General features: G+C 34.6%; 1 protein-coding gene across 3 annotated transcripts in view; it reads right to left on the bottom strand.

Moving 5' to 3' along the window:
• Positions 1–26,399, bottom strand: part of LOC149803744 (synaptotagmin-15-like) — a 319,482-nt gene that overhangs the window by 30,781 nt on the left and 262,302 nt on the right. For all 3 annotated transcript variants that reach the window (XM_089953500.1, XM_089953501.1, XM_089953503.1), the window contains one exon: positions 7,609–7,748. In XM_089953500.1, the coding sequence (XP_089809626.1) occupies positions 7,609–7,748 (140 nt within the window). The remainder of the gene's footprint in view (positions 1–7,608; positions 7,749–26,399) is intronic.

The raw sequence follows: 26,399 nt of genomic DNA, 5'->3' as shown, positions 1-26,399 counted from the left end.
TCCCATTCGAACATTGGGTAGCTCGATGTCATTTCTGGCATACGTTCCTCACATTCTAACATTTTGTACCTCCCTAACTGTTCATTGCGACATACCCTCCTCCCCTTCTCAAACTGTGTACCTCTCTAACCATTCTGATATACTTTCTTTCCCTTGTGACATTGTGTAGTTCTCGGTCCATTTTGATGTACTATATTCCCATTGCAACACATGCACACACACCTCCATTCAGAGATGCTTTCCTTCCATTACGACATCACATAGTGATTGTTTTGAACGTTCTGACAAGTCTAAACAAAGAGAAGGCAATAAAAAACATTCGAAATAAAAAGAGCATGTCCATTCCGACGTACTTTACTCCAGTTCTGACATTTTGCGTCTCCCAATCCATTCTTGCATTCTGCCATCCGATTCTGAAATTTTGTCCCCCCCGCCCCCTTCAGACATACTTTCATTCCATTATGGTACCATATGGCAAGTGTGCTGGAAGTGTATGGCAGGTCTAGGGACAGAAAAGACAATTGAAATATAAAGAGAATACAGCACTATCGTCTACATGTATTCAATCATCAAATCATTATGGAACCAGGTCCTTTAAATTCACTGATAGGAAAGTCAATATTAACTTGGCGAAGAAACAACACATTTAATAATATATGAATCGTTATGCATGGAACGTGCTGCTTTTGCATTTTTACAGTTAAATTAAACGTAGCATTGCATAATTATAATTGAAAACAAGTTCTGAACAATGACTTTTAAATACAATCCCTGACAGGTTTTTGTATTGTACCTGCGACTAAGCTGGTATGGGAGAACGAATGGTTGCTTTTCTCTTTTTTGTTGTTATTTCATGAAATTCTACATTAAAATGCATCCTAAACACACACACACACACACACACACACACGCACGCACGCACACACACACACACACACAGTCTCAAACCTACAACCGCTGGCTTCACAGCTATTACCTTTTAAAAAAATAGATTTTCAATAAATTGGTCCTGTAATCTGTGTTTAGAAGGGAAGAAAACACAAACACAAAAAAGAACAACTCCAAGTTGCGCTTATTATATTGTCTTGTCAAACCTGCTAACTGTTCGTGCAGCATTAGTTTTAAATCAACAGAAAATAAATGAAAAGACAACAGTTGTATCGATGACACTGCCGGATTATCCATTAAGCACACAAAGCCCGTGCTTAGGGCACCAGCCCAACCGGGGCACCATAAAAAAAATTCAAATTAACTGTTGACGATAAAACTGAATGAATTATACATGACAATTTCGATCTGCATATACGAGTATTTTGATGTGGAAGGATGGCATCACTGATATTTTCCCAGCTTTTTTTTGCGTTTAATATTATTTCATATTCATAAAAGTGAAAATAGCGCTTTCAACAGTTATTAAATGTGTCAATACCTCCTATAGTAATATATTTTCTCATGTAAGTAGAGACTGTCATGACCAGAAAAAAGTCTCAAAGACGAAGGAATATAATAAAACAAATATATGCAGCGTTGTTATACACATATCTAAAGAATTATTAAATGAACAGCACAAAATAAATAAATGGAAACAAACTCTATGTATGTTTATTAACCAAATTCAAAACATTGTGAAACCAGTGGTTGGAATAGACAGGAAAGCATTACTTCGCCATGCAGTTATGTTATAACCATCAAATGATTTATAACCGAAACACATTCGGCTTGGCTGATATAACATCTGTGATATTCTACTTTATGAAACTTCGGATAATTAGGATCAAATGATATTCATTACCAAAAGCGTTTTCGTAGAAAATACTGGAGACAGTCTCTCAACATCGTCTACTTATTTTACTGTCCAACTATTCGATTTAAATCGTAATTTGTGATTTGATGTAAGAATATAAAGTACATGTACTTGTCACATAGAAATCTAATTTAGAAATGTGTACTAATCCGATAGAAATTTTATCTGGTATCGTTCTTAAATTTTTTAATTGAGTCTGTTGACAAAATATAATACACTGGCATATATTTCATGTCATTTGAATTTCTTTGACATTTTCTGTTTATCTTATATTATGCATAAAATCATCCTCAACCTTGCTTTTACAGGTTTGCCAATAAAACGAAAATAACGAATAAAGTAGTGAACGTATATAGAACAGAAAAAGAATGCACACAGTTACATTTCTACAGACTAAAACAGTAATTCATTTTGCATAATACTTTTAGTCAGGGAAGAACCTGCTAAGGAGAAAAACTTTGTCTTACCTGTATATATATTAACACGTCTATCAAAGAGATAAAATCATAATACTAGATCGCTAACTAGAGTTTCAAGTTCATGTGTTAGGAGTGTTGCCATATGAAAGATCCAAAAAGGTAGATAAGCGTAAGAATAATGAGGTAGACAAACGTAAGTAACGGTATTCCAATTATTTTCAGGCAAAGTTTAAGCCATGTAAAACCGAGACCAAACATATGAGTAGAGATTTTCTTCTTTTTGTAATACTTTTAACCATCGTTAATTTTAACAAGGAGCGGCTTTTATATTCTCACGACCAAATGTCAGAAAATAGATCATATGGCCTAACATTAAAAGTGATCAATTATTGAACTTTTAGTCGTTCTCGTTGTGATGCTAGCGAAGTAACGAAGAGTTATTGAATTGCAATTCAAATTTAGGAACCCTTAATTAATCGATATAATAAGGTTAACTATGCATTATGAGAATTAATGTTTTATTGCCGGCGATGTATCTACCTTATTAGTTTCCATTACATACAGAGGCCTGCTTGCCAGGCGCTTGGAAAATTGATATGGTTAGCAATAAATGCACGTGGATGACCCATATTGATTTCATCTCAAGAAGAACCTTTCCGGTAATCATAACTGGAAAGTACTTGGGCCCCTCACGTCGGTTATAAAACAGCGTTCACTCAGTTATGATATCGGGTACGACAGAATGTGTACATAAACGTACCAGATAACTTATCAAATGGCTTCCGTTGATTCAGAGTCGGTTCCAGAAGGATTGCAAAGAACAAAGACTTGGTCGACACTGTTATGAGAATATTTGCTTTAAACTCAGAACCAGTATGCATACATTTCGGCTATGTAAATAGTACTGCGGCTTTTCAAGAAACAAAACAAAACAAAACAAACAAACAAACAACAAGAACAAAAATCCCATGAAACTAACATTTAACAAAATGTAGAAATTCTATAATTTTACAGAAACTTCAAATGTTTATAGTCTTTGCCAGTATTATTTAGAATATCATTTTGAAAATATTCCATTAAATTAGCGGTCCTTAAAATCCATATTTTACATATGCTGTACTGAATAGATTTAACTATTAACAATTTCATTTAAATTATTTAACTGGCAACTAATTGAAGCTTGCAACACTTTACAAAAATAGGAAAATCATCTTTTGTAGCAAGTAGGCTATGAAAAAGGATGAAGAAAGAACTCTAGGCCTGTATCTGAATTAAGTTTTCACAGGAAAACTATTTCGTAACAAAACGAGTAATATTTACAATACTAGACTTACAAGAAACCCTTATTATGTCTGAATTTTTTACAATTTGTATCGTATACGAGTCATATAAAACAAAAAGAAAATGAAACAATAAAAAATAGCATTATATCTACTACAATTTAAATTTAATTAAAAATCTTTGGAATTGTTATATTCAGTGATATCAGAACCAGATATTCATGTTTTAGTTTTGTGGAATATAATAACCTTACGTAAATATTGTATCTTTAAGAATGTCAAAATTTATATTTTGGGTAAAGACGTAGCATTATGCGTCTTTGCAGAGAGCTGTCAATCATTTGTTGGCCATCTAGTAAATGTCCTGAGAGATATGTAAAAATGGATGAAAAATGGATGAAAAAGAAAAAAAATGAAAAGAGACAAGATTCCTGGTCTTAAATTGAGATATGTATTTCGGATCTATTTCATTAACACACAATTCCGACCGAGAGTTCTAAATTATTAAAGAAAATGAAGTAGCACTTGTACGTGCGATGACAAAAGCAACGTAACACCAAAAAGATGCACACGCACTGGATTAAAAATTATCATATTAGTCCACGTATGACATTTAGAACACAATCATAAAAGTTGCAGAAAATATATCTTCCTGAACACTTTGATGATTACTTGTTTTGTGTTCCATCTTATTTTTATAATAAAGTGAAAGAAACTGTGTTGTTGACACCTCTTAGCTCCATCCCGGCATATATGGCTGGTTAGAACTTAGAAGTGACACCCTGTTTTTTGGCTGCGATAGAAATGTTAAATTTAAACCTTTGGCAAAAGGAGACACTAATTTCTTTAAAGACTGATGCACAGGAGCTCAGGAGAGATTGGCAAGGAAAAAATGAAGCACTGCAACAGAACAGAGAGAATTACGAAAAGGATTACTTTACGTCTATCTTATATGCACTTGAGATGAAAGCATGCTGTTATGACCAAACACAACTCAAAATTTAAACAAAACCTCGAAGAATTTTATATTGTTATGTAAATTTGATTTAATTTATATTTGATTTATATTAAATGTTTGTAAGTTTTGAAATCTTGTGATTTTTAATTTCATTACATGTCAAAGTAATGTAATTTTGTTTACTAGGAATTTGATATTTTCTAGAAAATTCAGTTTGAACTGAATCTTTTCATAAATACATAATAATAGAAACACTGTTTCTATTTTCGATTTAGTTACCGACCTTGATTCAGAAATCATTGAGACAAGTAAAAAGCTTTTTATTTTTATTTTATTCTTGGAGTAAATTGATTGGTTTTTTTATATCAAGGTCATATGTGGCTTTAGATTATAAACAGCCCTAGTTCGCAATTCAGGGTTTTCCGAAATTTATTAGTGACGTTTAGAGAGATATTACTCAGTTTGGGTTTTTGTCTTGGACACTGGAAAAAGTGTTTGTGACAAATTTAGAGTTACATTTTAATTTTATTTCAAATTATTTAGATTCTAAAAGATTAATTCTTTTTTCTGGAAATAACTGAGTGCTCATACAGAATTCTTGGACAAAGACATTTCTCTAAATTTTGTTCCGAAATTGAAATGCCGGAATATTATTGTTTGTGAATCAACGAATCAACAAAGAATTGCAGGCACAACAGCACAATACTGACAACAGTATATGTCATCGCCTTCCATTTTTCATTTGTCGTCGGGACTCGAACTCAAATTTCATTAGAACAATTCATTACTAGGACTTTTAAAATTTAATTTATGGATAATTCTTGGATAACTTTTTATATGATTCTAAAAACCGTAATTTCTTATTTTTCATTTTTACAGTCTTTTCCCCGGGAAATAAATTATTTGTTAATTTTTTCAGAGCTTGTTTTTTTTCTCACTTTTTCTTTTGTTACTGTTTATTAAAGCCTAAACACCTAACATAAGACTATTCAGTTTTCGTCTGCATTAAATGAGATCCATTTTTAATAGATTGATCTGCAGAACACCGATAACAGGCCATTTTTGGTTGAACGTTTGATTCCCGATTCAGGTTACATATTTCCTTTTTCTGAAAACGAAAAATGTCATTCGGCATATGGCGGACACAAGAATAACTATCTCAAGCGCGAAACGCAACTCTCTTTACGATATGCCACTAAAATAATTGGATCTTGTCAATAGACTCCTCATCATGAACTTTAATCGGTGCTTGTACAATGATTTCTGTACCGTTCAATCTCGTTATATGCAATGTGGATGATAAACGTTCACAGCGAAGTGATATTGAAGACGTGAGACAACGGGGTTTTAACTTAGCCGGAAACGTTTAATAGCATGGATGGTAGGTATACAAATATTATGAAAAGAATCATTGGTTCCTTTTATAGAAAAAGAAAAAAAGGTATGGTTTGTGTATGGGGGATAACAGAAGCAATGCAAGACTTTAATTTTGTCCCGGAATCATAAATTATCTGGCAACAACTATTGATAGCATAATCAAAGATGACATAAAAAAGCATAGGGTGTACAATCTGTGTATTTCTTTAATTAAATATTCCTTGTGTTACTCGCATGAATGTACACGGATATGCATACTGGCAGTTATGAACAATGTGTTCAAGTGACATATTAAGCTAACTATCGAGCCAATACTAATTGGGGCTAACAAGACATGCATTAAGACTACTTTAACTCATTCATCCCCAATCTCGCCTGTAGGCATGATGAGGATGTACCCTACTTCCGAGCTCTGCAGCATCAAGGTCATTTAAGATACACCAAAGTGGGTGGTATGACAAAAAAAACAGACAGATATAGTTCTACAATGATACCAAATAATCTGGACGTTCTCGTTGCACTAGAAGATATAGAGGGGAAAATCTAATTTTTTGGACCCGTTTTTTTTTAAACCCAAAATTCGCTAGTGGTCAGAATTCGATTTTGTGTCCGGATTTTAGACCTTTTGGCCTCAGATCTAAGGCAGACCTGTCTGAACTGCACACAGACACATAGACAGGTGAACCTCTGCAAAAACTAGGATAAGGTAGACATTTGGAATAAAGAGTGGTTTCCATACGAAAATGATGGGTTCATTAAACAACAAAAAAAAAAAGAAAGAAAAAAAAAGAAAAAATAAATTGAAAAAGAAATCCAACTTTTTCCTTATGCTCATGCGCAAGCAAAATAACCAATGGAAAACGATGTTTCTAATACCCGTATATGGTATCTGTATATACGTTCTTGTCGTTAAATAATAGCTGTATCAGGTATTTGTATACACGTTCTTGTCGTTAAATAATAGCTGTATCAGGAATCCGTATATACGTTGTTGTCGTTAAATAATAGCTGTATCAGGTATTTGTATACACGTTCTTGTTGTTAAATGATAGCTGTATCAGGTATTTGTATACACGTTCTTGTCGTTAAATAATAGCTGTATCAGGAATCCGTATATACGTTGTTGTCGTTAAATAATAGCTGTATCAGGTATTTGTATACACGTTCTTGTTGTTAAATGATAGCTGTATCAGGTATTTGTATACACGTTCTTGTAGTTAAATAATAGCTGTATCAGGTATTTTGTATACACGTTCTTGTCGTTAAATAATAGCTGTATCAGGTATTTTGTATACACGTTCTTGTCGTTAAATGATAGCTGTATCAGGTTTCTGTATATACATTGCTGTCAAGACATTAGCAATTAATTTCATCGAGGTGTCAATGTACAGTTGCTTTACACTAATTGCTTTATAGTACCGATTAAAGAGATCACTGATGCACTACAATTTATGTAAATGGTTTCTGTTTGATTCAAAGGACCCGAAATTCGCATTAGCATTCGGGTTTTTAATAAACGTACGATGACTAAAAGGCAGAAATGTAGCAAAAATAACATTAACAAATATTAAGCGTACAGATTGGATATCTCAAATACACCCTTGAATAGAAATAGTTTTCGCGTATTCACTATTTTTCTTCTTCTTGAAACATTATATATCGGGGTATTTTTCATCTCAAAATGCCAATTTGTATAGCTTTTTTATAATGAAGAAATGTTGAATTGAAAATCGAGGTTCATTCTTTTTTAAAATATAGAAATTTACATACCTGGTACTTCAACGGAGGGCCGCTTGCCACCTGCTGTTGAGGGTTCAGATAGTCCCCCACTGAGCTGATCTTCGGAACCCTCTCTCCGCCCAATAGGTGGCGTTACATGTTGAGGCACCGTAAAAGGGATAGGCTTCAAGCTGTAAGGAAGGACAATGAGAGAGTGATATCGTTTCAGCATTCCAGTGTCTACCTTATTCCCAACACGCTGACTCCCACCACCCAAGTTGTCGAGAGTAATTCCTCTATGTAATAGGGATGCCATGAATAAGTTTCTTTCACAATATAGATGAAGAATTCACAGAAATATTGGTTGTCTCTAAAATGGCACACATACAGTAGTTCCAGCAGAACTAAGTCAAAGAAGAGTCTGTATCAGCCAGATATTGATCTCACACTGATCTATGAATCAAAGTTCACATGTTCTGCGTGCTTCATTACTCTTCAATATGAAAAGTAAATGTTCCTGAATCCTAGGAAGAAATAGCTCTATTTTCCATACTTAAGAACACGAGTTTTTATTGAGAAATAATTATTCCACCTTGGAAAGAGCTTAAGATGTGTTTTTGCTCTTCATCGACTTTTTCATACCAGTAACAGCTGAGACTGAAGTGTACCTATTATTCTGTCAGCATTCTGCACTCAAAGTTAATGATCGTGTGCAGGAAATTATTGCTAAAAATGAAATTAATCACGTGATTATAAAAGCTCATGCTTAAAAGATTTGTTGTTAACAAGAAGTAAAGTGAAAGGATTTGCAGGTCTTGTGAAGTATGATAAATTTGACTTGTAGAGTTAGTAACATACAATCCTATCTGTGAATGCCTTATGACTCGTGTATTCAATAAAAGCGAATTTTAGAGTACCAGACGTGTTCTGTGCGAGTCCATAATCATCAAAGTCTTTTTTTAAATAAAGGTTCATATAATTATCCCGTTCAAATCCCGCATGCCATGATTTTATATAATCATATAAATTAATGTAATCCAAATTTGTCCGCGTGAAAGTTATCAATGAAAACATTGATCACATGGCTTACCTGAGTGAACAAACGTATTCCCATTTACTTCTGACTAGATTAAAGGTACTTACAATACCTCGATAATGTAAATACACTATCGAAATTTTATCACTGTTTCCAAGCAACAACATAGCAATAAAGACTTATCTTAGATTTTCTTTTCCATTGCACTCATATTTACTGAACAATGCAGAGATATGTTTTGTCACGAAAAGCTAACACAAAATAGCATATATAAGTATGTCAAATTAAAGCGCTTCTATGTCTTATTCTGTATTTCCTGATGAACAAAGGCAAAATATTGATTATAGGAAGCAGTTTCTCTAACAACAAACGTTAAATGTTAGCCGACAACTTTAAACAGCACAACCGTTTGTTACCCGAAATGTGTTGTAAGCAACTTGTAAGTGTATAGTGACCGCTTTATTGAATTTGAAAAGTGATTTTCCTATATTTCCGCTGAATCGGTGTTTTAAATGTAATCCGAAACATACAATCGCGATTAATAGTAAGTATTGGTTCGTAATTTCCGCATCATTTTTGCGCGGAAAAAACTCGAGTACATGTCACCGAAGCCAGTCGCCTCTTCGTGATCGCAAAGACTCCTAGATACACGGAAGAAAAGTCCCTGATCGAAGGTGCTAAAACATCAAACGTGTTTAGTGAAATTTAAATGATCTGAAAATATGCCCGCTTTTATAATATTACTCAGACACAGCGATAGGGGTTCTTTGACATGCCAGTAAGTTTGCTTCTGTCTCTTGCTTTGAGCAAACGTTTCTTTTCGCAGTTGCTTACATTCAGAAACATTTCCTCGAAAAGCACGGAGTAATTGTCTCATGGCAATTTTACTTTCCTTTTGTCTTTGTGTGTGCAAGAAGAACTGTAAAATCATTTTCCGTTGGTGAATAATATTTCTTGCACAATAAAGAGATTAAGTCGTCAGAAAACTGATATTTCAATATCCATCGGCAAAAGCACCGGTATTAAATGTACTAACTAAAATGCAGAATTAAAGAATCAAAATTATGGCCATTCCGGGGCTCTAATATTTAAAAACGTATCCTCAAGGTGTGAGAATTCCATAAATATCTTTTATTATCAGTATTTGCTATTTTAACGGGACCTTCATGTTAGCACATAAAACACTGCTGCCCGTTCGTGAATGTATATGTACACGACATTATAAATTATATTATTGGTAAGTTTATGCATGGGCAGGAGGCATAGACAAACACCAAATATGACCTTTAGCAGGATTTCAGATGTTTTCTTTTCATTCAGTACTTTGTTGCCATCAAAATGCCACGAAAAATATGCTCATGCAATTTCAAGATTTAAGAATTATGAGCATCTCGGTAACCTGATGTCTTCTAGCTGAGCGCATGTAATATGGTACTTAACATTGACGACGATTTTTTTACGCTTGCCTGATCGAGTGTGTGTGTCTGTGTGTGTCTGTGTGTGTGTGTGTGTTTGTGATTTGTATTTTTAACGTAACTTTAACAAAATTTCAGTCATATCGCTACGATGTCTGTAGTGTGGCAGTTTATAGTGATGTCTAGCACTGAGGCATCACGCCGCAGACATGTAACATCATGTCCCACTCAGTCACATTATTCGGACACCAGGCCGACCAGTCCTAACACTAACCGCTCAATGATGAGCGTCTAGCGAGGCAGTTGTTAGTATCTTTTTTATAAGTCTTTGGTACGACCTCCCGCATTCGTCTGATCGATGTTCGTTGGTTTATAAACCTTCGGAAATAGTTGCATGTATTTTTGGTTTAAGATCCGCATAATACACTCTGTGATTGTTTCCAATTATCGGCATATGAATCGTCTCAGCAAAACTTACAAAAATACAATCCTACGATAAATTGTCTGGTTTAAGTTTATCTGACATTTAAAAAAAAATCACTTCTCAATGACTTTCAATCGTTTTTAAAAGTTAATATGCTCTTTCTGCTGTAGATAATGGGGAGAATAATACGGTCTTCTGGTATGTCGTCCGCTGCAATTATGCAACAGCTAGTCTATATATCTTTAATAACAGAAGGATTTAGTAGTCATTTTCAAAGAAATCTAATCCTTGCGCAATATATACCACACGTCGCAGTCAGTAACTACGCATATATTTAGAAATACATTGATCAGGCTCTGTCCATGGCATGTAAGTCGAACTAATTGATACTGTTAAGCTGAGATTATGAGAGTGTATGATACCTTAATTGATTTAGAGATACAAAGATTAATCTTATAGACAATATGATTAGGTTCCACGTCTCTGCTTCTTTTCAAAATGACCAAAAGAAAGGAACTATAAATATTTCCATCAATGCTTCTCTGCTATTGGTGAAGCAAAACTTTTAATCTTTAAATAGTGTGGTGCTGTTTAAAAACTCTAAAATCATTGGAAGCCTTAATTACTTTGAAATTGTTATCATGCGATTTAAATTGACTTAAGTACCACGGCTAAGGATAAGTCGAAGATACGGGATGTCTTTCAAGAGAGAATGAGAAAGTGTGTTGTTATAGTTGCAAAATTACAATATAAATCAACGTACAGGTAGTGGATGTCAAATATACAATTTGAAAAGTCAAATTCATCAGACGAAGCTGATTCCATTGATCATCAAATTGACGTTATCTGTCAAATACAGGCAATGATTTTGAGCACATAGAGTGAAAGCCGGATAACACAGTGGTAATACAATCATAGTTACGTGAATTAATTCCGCTCAAAATTTATTTAGTGGCAATTACTTCTAAAACAGGAGCGACATTATTTTCTCAACGCCTGCTACAGAATTGTTTTCATCATTCATAAATTTAACATACCTGTCAGATACTAAGCTCTCTTCACCTGTCTGTGGCTGGCTCATCTTACACTTCATATGTCCGTTTCAGATATAGTAGTTACTGAAACAGTCATTGCATCTTTATCGGAAATACGATTGCGGCTTGTAGGACATTCTTGAAATTATTTGACTTATTGTTTTCCGTATTATTTCTGATGATTTTAATCTCTCTCTGGTTGTGTCTAAACTTTAATAAGACTATTCTTACTTTTAATGTAAACTTGCTCTTTTCGCGTAACATTTAGTTGTTGAGAATCCCGTACAATCACTTAAATGCTGCATACTTTAAAATCACAATACATGAACACGTATGCACGCACTCACGCACGCACGTACGCATATGTATGTATGTATGTATGTATGTATGTATGTATGTATGTATGTATGGATGGATGGATGGATGGATGGATGGATGGATGGATGATGTATGTATGTATGAAAGTATGTATGTATGTATTAATAATACATTGGAACAGAAAGTTATTTGAGTTGCTTGTACACGATACAAAAAGGAAATCATCTAGGTGCAAAGATGTACACTAACAATTATGATGCTATTAAATATGTTTGGAGCAATAACTTCCGCCTCACGTAGTTCTTTAGACATGTTCTGATATGGGGGCAAGTAATATCTGAACGATTAATTTTGTCTGCGACACATGAGATAGGGAATATTCCATAGCTTGCTGAATAGCACTACTACTAAACTGAAATAATTTTTAAAAACAAAATATGTTTACTTATTTCGACAGTATAAATAAAATTGTAAATAATTTATCATAAAAATCTAATAACAGATTTTGTCAAACGATCCGTTTTTAAAGCGAGAGGTAATGTGGTTCGTAGAACAAGGAAAAAATAAATAAAGACGATGGACGATAATTGAGAGAAATATATTGATCGGTGTTTGGGTTTCCCTGCCTCCCCAAGTTTTGTAACTTTATAGTATATTAGTAAGGTAGAGAATATATATATATATATATATATATATATATATATATATATATATATATATATATATATATATATATATATATATATATATATATATATATATATATATATATAGTATAAAGAAGACAAACAATTCTTTTTAAAGATCACATTAGGCCAGACTCCCTCTCTTTATTTGCTTTTGATATTTTAAAATTTGTTTCATCTGATCTATGATTGTATTGAAAGTATTGAAAGCAAAATCTGCAACTCACGCTTTGTTATAACTAGTTATAATTGATTGGAAAGTTTAAATAGGCTTGAAAATGTACATATATCAAAAGCACGTACACGTGTTGCTTTGTTCATGGAGATAAACTATATTTGATGAAGAAGTTCAATCACTGTAACCAAATTATTTCAATCTGCTTGACTGCTCCTGTATGCTATTATAAACATTTTGTATCTGATGTCCTAAAAACAAATCATACTTGTTCTGTTGAATCGTGTGGAAAAGCATAATAATTGTTCATATGAGTCATTTGGCTGACAAATGACCCAATTATCCAATTTAAGCGTATTAAGGGGGATAATCAAAGATGTTTGTGACATACATGTTCTAAAAATATGTATGAAGGATCTACGTCATTAAGACTGTAACAATTTTATACCAAGATTAATGCATCATACTCCCTCCCTAGCAATGTATATGGTTCTACCCTATACAAATTTGACTGGATTTGGTATGTGTAAATTACAGGGCATGGTCAATATTGTACAGGTGATAAAGGTGTCAAAGTACTCTGTGTTAAGAACGCTAATTATCCTTCAGATTAACTTACTTTTGTTAAACCTAAAATTAAGAAATCCAAGCCATTCTCGCTATGCACCCGTTATGAAAAGAGGTTTTTAAAGAATGCAGAAATTTAGTTTTCTAAGAACTCTACTGCTCACACCAAGTAAAATATGGCTATATATGCAGGAGTACTGTCAATTGCCGCTAAATAACTAAACGGACAATGTTACCAAATGACACAGTAATTGAAAAAGAATGCTTGGCTGTATAAATGTTTATATCTTAATTTTAACTGGCTTTTAAGATTACTAGTTATCATATAACTTTGTTTCCTAACCGATTAGCCAATCGGTGAGAAGAAAACTCCATCTGCTTGACCAAACAAAGAACATGCTCAGCACATAGTAAGTTTCATTTCTAGCCCTACGGCCTGATGTTTAGTCTTTGTTAGACAATACTAAAATATTAAATCTTTATTATTACCATCCTTTAAGGACTATATCTGGGAATATTTACTCTTTAAATTAATCAGGAAGAAGTAATCGTTTATTCTTCAATACTGTAGTTAGAGAAAAGATTCGTTCGAATAATTTTACGTTATTGTACAGAAAAGGATGCTAAGTAAAGTATATACAATACACTACTTCACAGAATGCATAACGTAGCACATTATATATCAATTATGAGTTTTGATCTCTACATAAAATAAACTGCATTTTGTTCATTAACCTCAAATTCAGTTCTTTCCAAAATAGACCAATGAAGAATGAAAATGGCTTTTCCAACGTTCACTTTTGATCTATCAGAGAGGGATGTTTTGCAATTTATGTTTAATTCTGAAGATTTTATTTTTGTTTAATTCTGAAGATTTTATTTTCTACCTTACTAATAATACATGCGACTGAGAAAGAAAAGTATAGGCAGCTAAGAAAATGTTGCGAATTATTTGTAAGCCACAGAAGATTTATTCTGTTTCAAAAATGGATAACATAACGGCAACATAGTACTTCAACCTTGAGGCTTAAAGACGAAACATAAAACCAATCATCTCACTAAATATATATGGCAAACTTAAGCCCTGAAATATGAAACGCCTACAAACCTACGGAACTAACGACCACATGTGAGCAATATTGATGAATGGCGGTGTCACATAAACTTACAATTCGAGTGGCATGCCACAAATGAGATTTAGTATTCCCAAACTAGAGTACGATAAATCAAGTTGAATTGAAATTCTTGGCATACTATTTATAAATCGATATACTCCTATTTCCGATACAGGAAGAAAATGTATCGTATGTATTTCAAAATACATCATAATGTATCACATTTATTTCAAAATACATAATAATGTATCACATTTATTTCAAAATACAGCATAATGTATCACATTTATTTCAAAATACATTAAAATGTGTCATTTATTTCAAAATACAGCATAATGTATCATATTTATTTCATACTGCATCATAATGTATCACATTTATTTCATATTACATCATAATGTATCATATTTATTTAATATTACATCATAATGTATAGCATTTATTTCATATCACATCATAATGTATCATATTTATTTCATATTACATCATAATATATCATATTTATTTCATATTACATCATGATGTATAGCATTTATTTCATATTACATCATAATATATCATATTTATTTCATATTACATCATAATGTATCATATTTATTTCATATTACGTCATAATGCATAGCATTTATTTCATATTACATCATAATGTATAACATTTATTTCATATTACATCATGATTGACTGATCAGGAGATTTATTGCGTTCTGCCAGTATCTAATCTCCTACCCTCAAGGTGCTACTAATATCACCGACAAGTAGGTATCTGCTAATGACGCCACCCCCCACATACTTTGATTTCATACCATTTGTTAGCATTAATGAAATATTACATTCCATATGACTTCAAAAAATTGCGTTGTTCCATCTTACCGACGTGAGAAATCAAACGGAAATAAAATACAAACAAGCTGCTTTATAGAAAAGATACATTCGAATAATTTTACGTTGTTCTACAGAAAAGGACGCTAAGTAAAATATGTGCAATACACTATTTCCGAGAATGCATGACGTAACATATATCAATTAAGAGTTTTGATCTCTACATAAAATAAACTGCATTTTGTTCATTAAAAATGAATTCAGTTCTTTCCAAAATAGACCGAGAAATAATGAACATGGTTTTTCCAACGTTCACTTTTGAACTATCAGAGCGGGATGTTTTGCAATGTACGTTTAACTTTGAAGATTTTATTTTGTACCTCACTAATAACGCATGTGCCTAGAGAACTAATAAATAAAATAAAGAAATAAAATATAGTAAGCTGAGTATCTACCCTGAATATTGCAAACCATGAAAGCCAGTTTATTGCAGATATACGGATGGGAATTAATTTAAATAAGGTTGTATCCTTTTGATACTAAACTAATCTCTTCCATATTACTTGCATCTTGTATACGAATGGTTTCTCTTAGCTTGTAAAGTTTCTCAGCATCACATTCAGAAGGCTTTTTTATATTACCGCCCCCCTCCCCAAACAAAACAGTTGATGAAATGAGCCAGATTTGATTAAGAAATAATGCAAGAATATTTTGGCATTCTATTGATAGAGACTATGATATTTTCCTATTATAAATTATCTGGTTTCGTAATCAAGCCCAATATGTCAACAAATGAAGTAAAACAAATGTCTCCATTCTTAATAAAGAAACAAGCAGCAATAAAATTTCCTTATATCCTGTATTCTATCATCCATTCAATTGCAATATGCAAGGAATAACAAAAGAAACAAATTATGCATCTAACAAGTAGAAATTCAGGTAGGGCATCATTGTGGATGCCGCAGCAGAAATCTGTAAGACATTGACAATAATGAAGGAAATGAATTTGAACCAGCTTCAAAAAATAATCGCAAGAGAATTGTGTAAGGTAAAAAAAACTTTCAATTTGTAATTTTAAAAAAAACAACAAACCATTTCCAACACAGTTCCATCAATTCGTGTTGCAGTTAACGGAATACATTTTTATAACACATTGTTTTCTTCGCTTGCATCGGTTAAAATTGTCATTATTTAAAATTTAATTTTAAAATAGTAACTAGTAGGAACAGTTGCGACATTTCAGATTCATCCACACTACGGCCTAATCATAATGTTGACCAGAAAATAATTGAAACTTCACTAAGAGAGCAAAAGTTTTTCACGTACCTGACCTAAACATTTCTTTATTAAAATTTGATCTGCTTTGTTTCAGTAGTTTAACGATAAAATACGCCAAAAAGTTATCGGTATATAATCCTGGTATGTGTGAGGGATGGGGAAGGGAGGGGCTCCATGATAGAAGAAAGTGACTCATAGCACAGTTACCTACGTCGCCTTGGAGACTTTTTTGAATAAATAATGTCTTGTTTGTATGATCTGTTTGCCACATACTTATCTCGTAATATTACGTATTGTAATAATTATGTAAAGGTAGACTTTAAATTTTATGACGTGGTATAGAAAGCTGCATTTGCTTGATCTTGATGTCAAATGTTTCCGTTTTCCGGGTCATACGGATGCATATTGGTTACGTCCTCTATGTCATTTTGTTTTCACTAGTAATAAACAAACACGAATCTGTCAACCTATGATGAAAACTTGCAGGATTTAGTGAACAAAGTTGGGTTCATGTCAGGCAAAAAAGCGATAGAAGTCTATCAGTTATGGTAAAAGTGGGATACTGTTGGATGGTTACTAGTATATATAAAATAGATTTTACATTGAGCACAATATTTTTTCAATGTAATAAAAATTATCCTGCTTAAATTTCTATCTTTAATTGATATTCCTATCCTACAACGTTACCTCGGGTAAACAACGAATAACTTCAAACCTCAAAATTTAAAAGCGAAAGTTAATGCTGCCGGGCATTATTCAACTGTTGATTGGAACAAGCAGAAAATGCGACCAGTGCGTATGAGATATAAAAGAAACACACTTCAGATATTGATAAGTGAAACAGATGTACGATAAGTATTAACAAAGACTTTAAAAAAAAAAAGTAAAAGAAAGAACAAAAGCTTTTCGGATTTATCAAACATTATTTATTGTTCTGAGTTATACATTCATTTTTCCAGGATTTTAGTCGATATTCAGTGTGTGAGTCATTCTAGGGTGTCTTGTATCAAGCGGTGCTATTGACGAGTTGCTCTCATTTGCGAATGATCAGCGTTTCGGTTAGATTTATTACCTTTAAATTATTACATCTACGAATCTAATTTTAAAAAAAGGCTATAGCAAGCTGCAGATGAGGTCCGAGATGGAAAAAAACAAACACCTTTTCTCTTTTTTTTTTCTCCTCTTCTTGTAAGAGTATTGGGGTTGACGTTATAAAACTAATAGCGGTATTGTGCATCACACATAAACGCCACAACCCCCTCTAATTATGACTTGTCTCTTGTTTCATTTTTTGCATATTAGTAGTTGTAAACCAAACATGTATTTTTTTTTAAGTTCGCCTCTAAAAGAAAATTCTGTTGATAGAGTTGAAATTTAAGCTTGTTTTCCCAAAAGTCAGAGCATAGTCTTTCTAAACTTAACAATCAACCTATATGAAATAATTGCTAGAGATACTAAGTGTGCATTTGGTCCATGATGAGTAGATCTAAATGCAAAAAATTGTAAATTTGTGTAAAGTTTCTGTGTTACTTTAAACTTTAAGATTATATTATGTAAACCGTTCCTTTATTGTCGTAACCGTTGCCAAAAGACCCGTAGGAAAATCTTGATAAAAAACAAACAAAAAGCAAGCACGATTGATCGCACGAAACGAAGAGCAAGCCACGTGTATTTTGGCATGCGAATAATATTCAGGTATGGGGTTAGTGGTATTCATATAAATGTATATTATTCAAATCTTTAATTTGGCTCCAAAGAATGTTCATGGCTAATTGAAGCAGAAAGTTACAAAACAAGTTTATAATTAACTAATACTCGTATCTTTTCATGCTAATTAATGATGCAAACAGTATCTATGGAAACATCATTAATTTACATAAACAAGTATTATTAGATAGTAGTTACCAAAAATTATCAAAAAAAGCTTAAATAGAAAGAATGTAAGCTCATGGGTCTATCATTTTTATACACTACAGTCGAGTGTTGCCAATGTATTGTGCAAACTCATGGGTCTATCATTTTTATACATTGCAGTCTAGGATTGCCAATGTATTGTGTAAACTAATGGGTCTATCATTTTTATACACTGCAGTCTAGTGTTGCCAGTGTATTGTGCAAACTAATGGGTCATTCATTTTTATACACTGCAGTCTTGTGTTGCCAGTGTATTGTGTTTATAAAAGGGTATATCTAACAAACGGTTATCACATGTTGAGATAATTGCTCGTGAAACCCAATGTCTGCAATGACGTTGTAATTTTGTATATGTTCGATTCAAGTCAGCGGTTTTGTCTGAAAAAATGCAAAGATGTGCCATGCCAAATTGTGTCAAGGCGTTCGTTCGTTTGGGGCAACATGTCGTTCAAGGAGTCAGAGTGAATAGTTTTGAACCTAAGCTTTGAAAGTGCCTTTATTTATTCTAAAGAGTAAATTTAAATGTATTTTAAGATATTTTAGATAGCTGTAAATGCTGCATATCACATATATTATTCTGACTTTAACTTTTGATGAAGTTTTCGATATGCCTACGAACACATCTACGTCCTTGCCTTTTCCAAATGAAGATACCACGATGAACCAGTTATCTCAAGATTCAGTGAGAAATGAATCAATAGCTACTTTTGATGTAATCCTTCTAGGGGATTAGCGTATATATATATATATATATATATATATATATATATATATATATATATATATATATATATATATATATATATATATATATATATATATATATATATAATTTGCCTTAAGAAAAAATTGCTTTTGTATCTTGGAAAAATAAATATGCAAAGCAAACACACTCCCATAGAAACTGCAATCGGTCTCTCTTCCCCTCCATCATCCCATGGTTTTTACCTTATTCATTTAAGTCAATAAACTGTCACGATTAGTGCATCGCAAATCTAACTTCAATTGTTTTCAGATGGATCAATAAACCGTATTTATCGTAATGTCTCCAAATGTTTCAATTAGCTCACACCTCTCTTTACGGTCAAAACTTTTCAACAAATATGCGTGATCGAACTAACTCTTCTCGGCATGCCTCGCGGGAAGTAACCAACTTCGAAAACCCACCTAGAATATTCTGAATTTCTTGAAACATACCAAGTACTAAGCATGCGTTATGTCTCGTTCCACTCTAATTTTATTGTTTAAATCAGTCTAAAAATCGAATATACCTTAGGCTTTTATTCACTGCGATTATACTGGAAGAGACAATGCATAGAACAATGTTGACCTCCTAATATAGACAAGGAACTTGATGTCCAAACACGTGACTGGGATATCGTTTATGATATCATCAGTGTGCACTTTTTATGACGACGTTAAACATTGCGAAATTTACCTATCGCCTTCGCCGATCACTGCAATCTCACCTCTGTCCGCGTGGGTTCGAATCTAGGCTTGGTCAATATGGGCATGTGAGAAAGCTCGCCAGTAGCTTCCCGTAGGTCAGCTGTTCTTAACGGGGATTTCCCGGGTTCTACATCCACCAGCTATACTAACCGCCATATACAGCCCATCTTGCGCGGAGAAATGGCTTTAAACCAAAACCAATCAACTAACCAAACAAACTTATCAAATCTCGAAACCTACATGCCCATGATATTAGAGGTCCAATAGTCACGTAAAATAAAAAGCCCAACTTTCAAATGTTGTTAATAAAGAAGAAAATATTAAAGTCACGCAATGTTTGTAAAAAACGAAAAGATACATAATTCTCAAACATATGTAATTTAGAGTCCAGTGACCAGAAGCCGTTGGGCATGCTGTAATAGTACTCAAACGTTTCAAGTAGATACAGTGACTGATATAGAACATATATAAAGTTTTTAGAAAGGTATCATAGTAACAAAGAAGCAACGCCTCCTATATTTTGCAGTTCACAGACAAGACTGTAAATCTCGGGATCACCAAGATCGTATGCACTATCCACTTCTTTTTCTCAACAGTATATCTTACATGAATCACAACATGACCAGTCCTCAGACTAAACATACCACAAGCAAAGACCACTAATCCCAGCTCACAGTGCAAAAAGAATTGATGAGTCGACTTGAAAAAGTAGGGAATAAAGACTAACAACTAAGCCGAAAACAAGAAAGGAACATAAAAAGCAGAGTAAAGGGCGCTGGCGGCAGCTCTCTCCAGAACCATAACCAGATAAAGAACAAGATCTATATAGTTAACCACCCGAAGGAGCAACTGGAAGTGGCCTTGCCACTCGCAATAGAAGTCGTGGGAAACGCGGTGGTAATATGATCTCTGAATTGCCGTTGATTCAGGATAAACTTTGTCCCAATAATGTCCTCGCTGATGTTGATCGACTAGAAATTCTGATTGGTTGAAGACGAGCCGGCAACAAATCCCACGAAATCATCAACGAGGCAGCTGCTATTTGTCAGCGTTTAGTTACCGGTGGCATCATGGGTAGTGGCGTCTATCGGGCGATGAAATTACCGACGAGTACTATAGTGAGTGATCACTTAGATCACCGATAACAAAATAACATAATTATACACAATACCCAGCGTAGGCCTGAAAGAGTCATGGTGATAAATTCACGATTACCGGTTTATAAAATGATTTAGGGAGATGGACTCAGCGATGTTGTACAAAGTTTATTCAGGAGGATAGCTCCAAAGCTATTGCGATTGCAAAACAAGTATGTATGAAAGCCGCCATCAAAGTTGTTTGTGATAAGGTACTTGACACTGTTGGTAATCTTGCTGGTAAAGCATTTTTTCGCGGTCAAAGACAGACTCGCACGATTAATACGTAGACCGCTAACAGTACGACCACAGCCAATAAAACTGCCCAGCACCGAAGTAAGCATTCCAGTAAATCTGCCCTCCATCGAAGTGATACCAGCAAGTGTCAGTAAAATAATAAATCAAGCAACAAATGAGCGGTTGAAATAATTAGCTAGTGGGCCATCTTTGACAAAAAAACTGCAGCTGAGATAAAACAACATAACCGCAAACCTAATAGCGGGTAGTGGTCTAGCTCGTCGTCGTCGCTGATAGCCACTTATTGATCAGTGTTGGATCGTCGTTTTTCGGCTTTTTCTGCTGTCTCGTACCAGCACTTACAGCTGCTCGAGTTTTATATCGTCGAGACAAATTTGATTTTATTTTCTCAATGGCGCTTGCCAATGGAACCAGTTTAGCTATATCACGTTGTTTGTGTAAATCCGCCAATGACAATTCCATGGAGTAATTTGATACATCTATACTCTTCCACTAGTGTATATCTGCCCTCTTCACGTAGCTGCGGTATCATCTCAAAATCATCGTTGATTCTTTCAGCATCGAATTAAATCGCGAGACGATCTTGCTGCAATTGTTCAATCGTGGAGATAATCCCGTGGACGTTTTCCTGGTTCCTTATATATTAAATGCATCTCTTTAATAAAAGATTTTATCGAAACCAATTCGATAACATGTTGCTGGATCGTGTAAACTTATCGTGATGAATTATATGCGGGGTTTTCTGAGCAAGTGCGAAGAAATCTTCAAACTTACCTAGGTCCATGTCGCCAAAAGATTACAGTTATCTCTGATCACTTTGGGAATCCGAGTATATCGCTGAGTGACATAAACCAGATAGGTATCTTTTGTGTCTACCGCGTGAAAATATTCTGGCAGGATTTGCTTGTTTTTCAATCATGACATCATCGTAAACCACTAGATTGTTGATATTCCCCTCTAGATTCTCTACGGACAGTACTTCATCGATGTCTGTGATAAATTCAATAACATCGTCTTCAGCAGCTGCAGATTCATTAAATTACTTCAAAACATTATAGCATCGTTGGTCATCCACTAATGGCGCTACTAAATAAAGTTTATCCCATTTGAGCCACCTCATTATCAGGTTGAGCAACAACTGGATTTTACCCAACCCAGTTGGACCAACTTTAACAGCTCGAATGTAATTTGGAAACACTGGATGATGCTTGATCAGTGCTTGGTCACATGGAGCTGAAAAATCAATCACGTTCATCTAGTACATATATATTATTACTTATAATCATGAGTTTATATTGTGTTCGATGCGAGACAGTTACTGGCACAAAATTTCGGAGCAACTACGTTGAGAAATAACACGGCGCTACTTACAGGTAAATGTGTAAAATACGGCACACAAAAATACAAGTTTGTGAGTATTCGTGTTGAAACAGCTGGCGGTGATATTGCTAAGGCACTTGGGAAAATAACTGGAGTGCCATGGGCTAAGTATCCTGGGGAAAATATCTTTCAGGATATAATTGTTGTGGTCCTGGAACTCGCCTTGACGAAAAAATCAACAACTAAAAAAAACAGGCGAATTTCCGGAAAATGCGATTGATCAAGCGTGTCATGTTCATGATGTCGCGTATAAAAATCCAGATTTGTAACAGCGACATATCGCGGATGTCAAGTTAATTCACACGCTGAATTCGATAAAGAATAAAAACATACGAGAATCACTCGCGAAATGGTTGATAAGATAGGTGATGAAAGGTAAACTAGTGTTAAAGGAGCTGACAATTAAACACCAACAATTACTTAATGGAGTGGATTTATTATAGTCCAATCGGATCCTTGAGAGGTACATTAGCTATTAAAAACCTCGCAGACGCAACAGGTGTCACACGAGCTATGGCCGCAAATTGGTTGTCACGACAGATCATATGGCAAATTTATCTTCCACGTCCCAAAACGATTTAACATGGACGGTTTGATGTCAACACACCCAACGAATTTCATCAGGCAGATATCTTGTTTTTACCACATGACGTGTATAAACGGCGCACATGCAAATACGCGTTGACTGTCGTAGATGTTGCAAGCAGATACAAGAGGCTGAACCGTTTTTGACTAAAACAGCAACTGAAGTCGTTGCTGCTTTTGAACGAATTTATGCGCGAGGACTATTGCGTCGGATACAATCGCTACAGGTTGATCATGGCAAAGAATATCTCGGTGCAGTAACGACGCTGGTGCAGTAATAAGATGTTAAGATCAGACGTGGACACACCGCGATACATCGCGAAAAAACATATACCACGACAAAAATCACCAGATCAGCTACAACAGCCAGTGTTGGGCAGTAAAGACACAGTGAGGGATTTATATGAACCTGGTGAATTTGAGGATGGTACAGCAAGAGCAACGGAACCCGTGTGGAGTGTAATAACACATACAATTTTTCAGCATGGTAAGATCTACTATGCAGCCACCAACCTACGGATTAGATTCAACAGCCCCTCAATGTGGATTTGTGCGTGAACAATTACAGGTAATTCCTGAAAACACCCAATAACCACCAGATTGGATAAGGCGTCGCAGACCCCCCAAGCGCAAACAAAAAATGCTAACAAGAGTCACACGCTGAGAAACGAAGCTCCTTTACGTCTGTTACATTCAAGACATGTCAGAGAGACATTTTCACGAGTGTGGCTGAAACTAATATCTATTCTGTCCACGGTAAATTGTCGTACGTCATTAGGAAAATATTGCCACAACATTATTGTGTTACAGAAGGCGCAATGATTATTTTGTCGTTGTTTTAGCGTCATGACAAAGTCCATATCCTGATCAAACTGGAGTGATTGTTTTGTCATCTCTCGCATAATTTTTAAATTTTTCCTTCACTGCGTTGACAATTCCTAGTAATGTTAATATTGTTTGCAACGTTCTTTGCAGCTCCAACACCTAGAAGACCCTGTGTAACACCGATATTACTGTTACTCTAGATACAGCCAGATAAACTAAATTTGACCATTCTATGCAAACATCGACAATCCAGATGTTGGTATCTGATATTTTTAATCCCTGAGACGAATATATTGTTATTGCATATCCCAGAGTCCAGCACCATTGGTTTAACGACAACGCCTGTTGTACAGCCTCCACTGGAACCTCGACGATATCATTAAGAACGAGTTATTGTTTAGACCTGTTCCAGGAATGTCAACGAGTATATTTTGCTGAACTAATAGCACTATTGGTGCCTAACCTCACCGATTTTTTGCGAAACAGTAATTGAGATTAACACTGGTATCCGGTTTATTAAAGTGTCTACCAAACCAAATTGGTATCACAGGATGAAAACTCGCTGAAAACTCAAATGATTCAGTCTCGGCAGATCCAGTAAGATCGATATTTGTTAGTGTTCCGTTTATTGCAACTCGTGTCAAATCGTGTGTTGGGTTCCCAAATCGTTCAAAATAACGACGACACTCGAAAAAAAGCCGCCGGATAAGCAGTGATATTGTCAACAGAAATCATGTCTGAGGAATTATATTTTATGTTCCAAAGACCACCATAACCAAACTCAACACATGAGTGTGATATATCATCGAGCAATTCTTTTGGAGTTTGACGACATTTATTTTTTTGTTGGGCTATATTAGCCACAACGGACGACGCTATAAAACAATTAACGAGTAAATCATTGCTGTCTGTGTTATATTTTACCAAAATTTGTTTCATATTTTGTTGGAGTGATTCCTTCCGTTAAAGAACCCCAGACGGCATAAGATGCGCGTGTGTGTGTGTATGATTTGGATTTTTAACGTAGCTTTAACAACTTTTTAGGCATATCGCTATGATGTCTGCAATGTGACAGTTTATAGTGATGTCTAGCACTGGGGCATCATGCCGCAGACATGTAGCATGATGTCCCACCCAGTCACATTATCCTGATACCAGGCCGACCAGTCTTGACACTAACCTCTTAATACTGAGCGCCAAGCGAGGCAGCTGTTAGTACCATTTTTGTAAGTCTTTGGGATGACTCGGCCGAGGATCGAACCCACGACCTCCCGCATCCGAGGCGGACGCTCTAACCACTAGGCCACCAGAGCGGTCCGACGGCAGAAGAAACTGGTCAAAAGTTGATTCATCTGACTCAGAGTCATCTCCGTGAAATAGCCAGACCAATACAGGGTCACACTTACTTATGTTGTAGATTCTTTGCAGATATATCCGTCTTAAAATCGTATTATTCTCTTCCTTAGAAATGTTGTCAACGAGTCGGTCCATGCATGTGAATTATGATCATCTAAAATTATTGGAGCACCCTTACAAAAGTATTTACCAGAATTGTACAAAATCTCATTGGCTAGTGCTTTTAAAATTATTCGAATCTTCAGTGTTTTTTCTTCTAAAATAACCACATCATCTATCTTAGCTCCGTTGATAAGAGAGTTTTCCCATCTTTTTTCATATTCTTGATTCTGTAAGTCCGTTTCACCGTTTGAAGTTTTCCAAATGTTCTCCGACACGTTGAGCTACACAATTTAGCGAGCCTGTTTACATCGGAGCAAGAGCAGCTACGTCTGGTTAATTCAAACAATAATGAGCATAAACAACTGCGGAACTGAATATGCGTTATTGTATTATGGTTTGTCAATTCCAGCGAAAATACCTGCTTTAGAATTTTCACTATTATGACGACATGATTTCGCCGTGATTCCTTAACAGGGCAGAGTTTATTACGAATAATCCAAGTCGAACCATCTTCACTAACATGTTCAGCAATAAATTTTATTCTCAATATATATTTGCTGTCACCAACAGTATTATTAATGATAGCAGATGCTCGTTCGTCATCCATTGTGAAATCAATAAATGTTTCATCGTCATCAATCTTAAATGTTGAAATACATGACACGCATCATCGTTAATAAATTCGTTCTTTGCTTGCTTGAAAAAATCATGCAGTTTTAACTCAAATGGTATTTGTCTTCTGTCACCCGGTAATCCGTCAAAATCTGATTTGGTGTTGTGTTCTGGCTCACATGCAGATAACCTTGTAAACTCATCTTGTGTTGCTTCTAGTGATCTGGTGTAATTTTTTTATGAGATTTAAATCTGTTTTTGATTTTGGTTATATGATTTTGTTTCCGGTGAGATCTTGATATTTTTGTTGCAATAATCAAGCTTCGTCCCATCGTCCCAATGCAATACGATTTCTTTT

This window comes from Sinohyriopsis cumingii, chromosome 3 (genome assembly GCF_028554795.1).
Source record: "Sinohyriopsis cumingii isolate HCF-2022 chromosome 3, ASM2855479v2, whole genome shotgun sequence".
Lineage (NCBI taxonomy): Eukaryota > Metazoa > Mollusca > Bivalvia > Unionida > Unionidae > Sinohyriopsis > Sinohyriopsis cumingii.
Note: the sequence above shows the minus strand (reverse complement) of the source record. Positions and strands in the feature narration are given on the sequence as shown.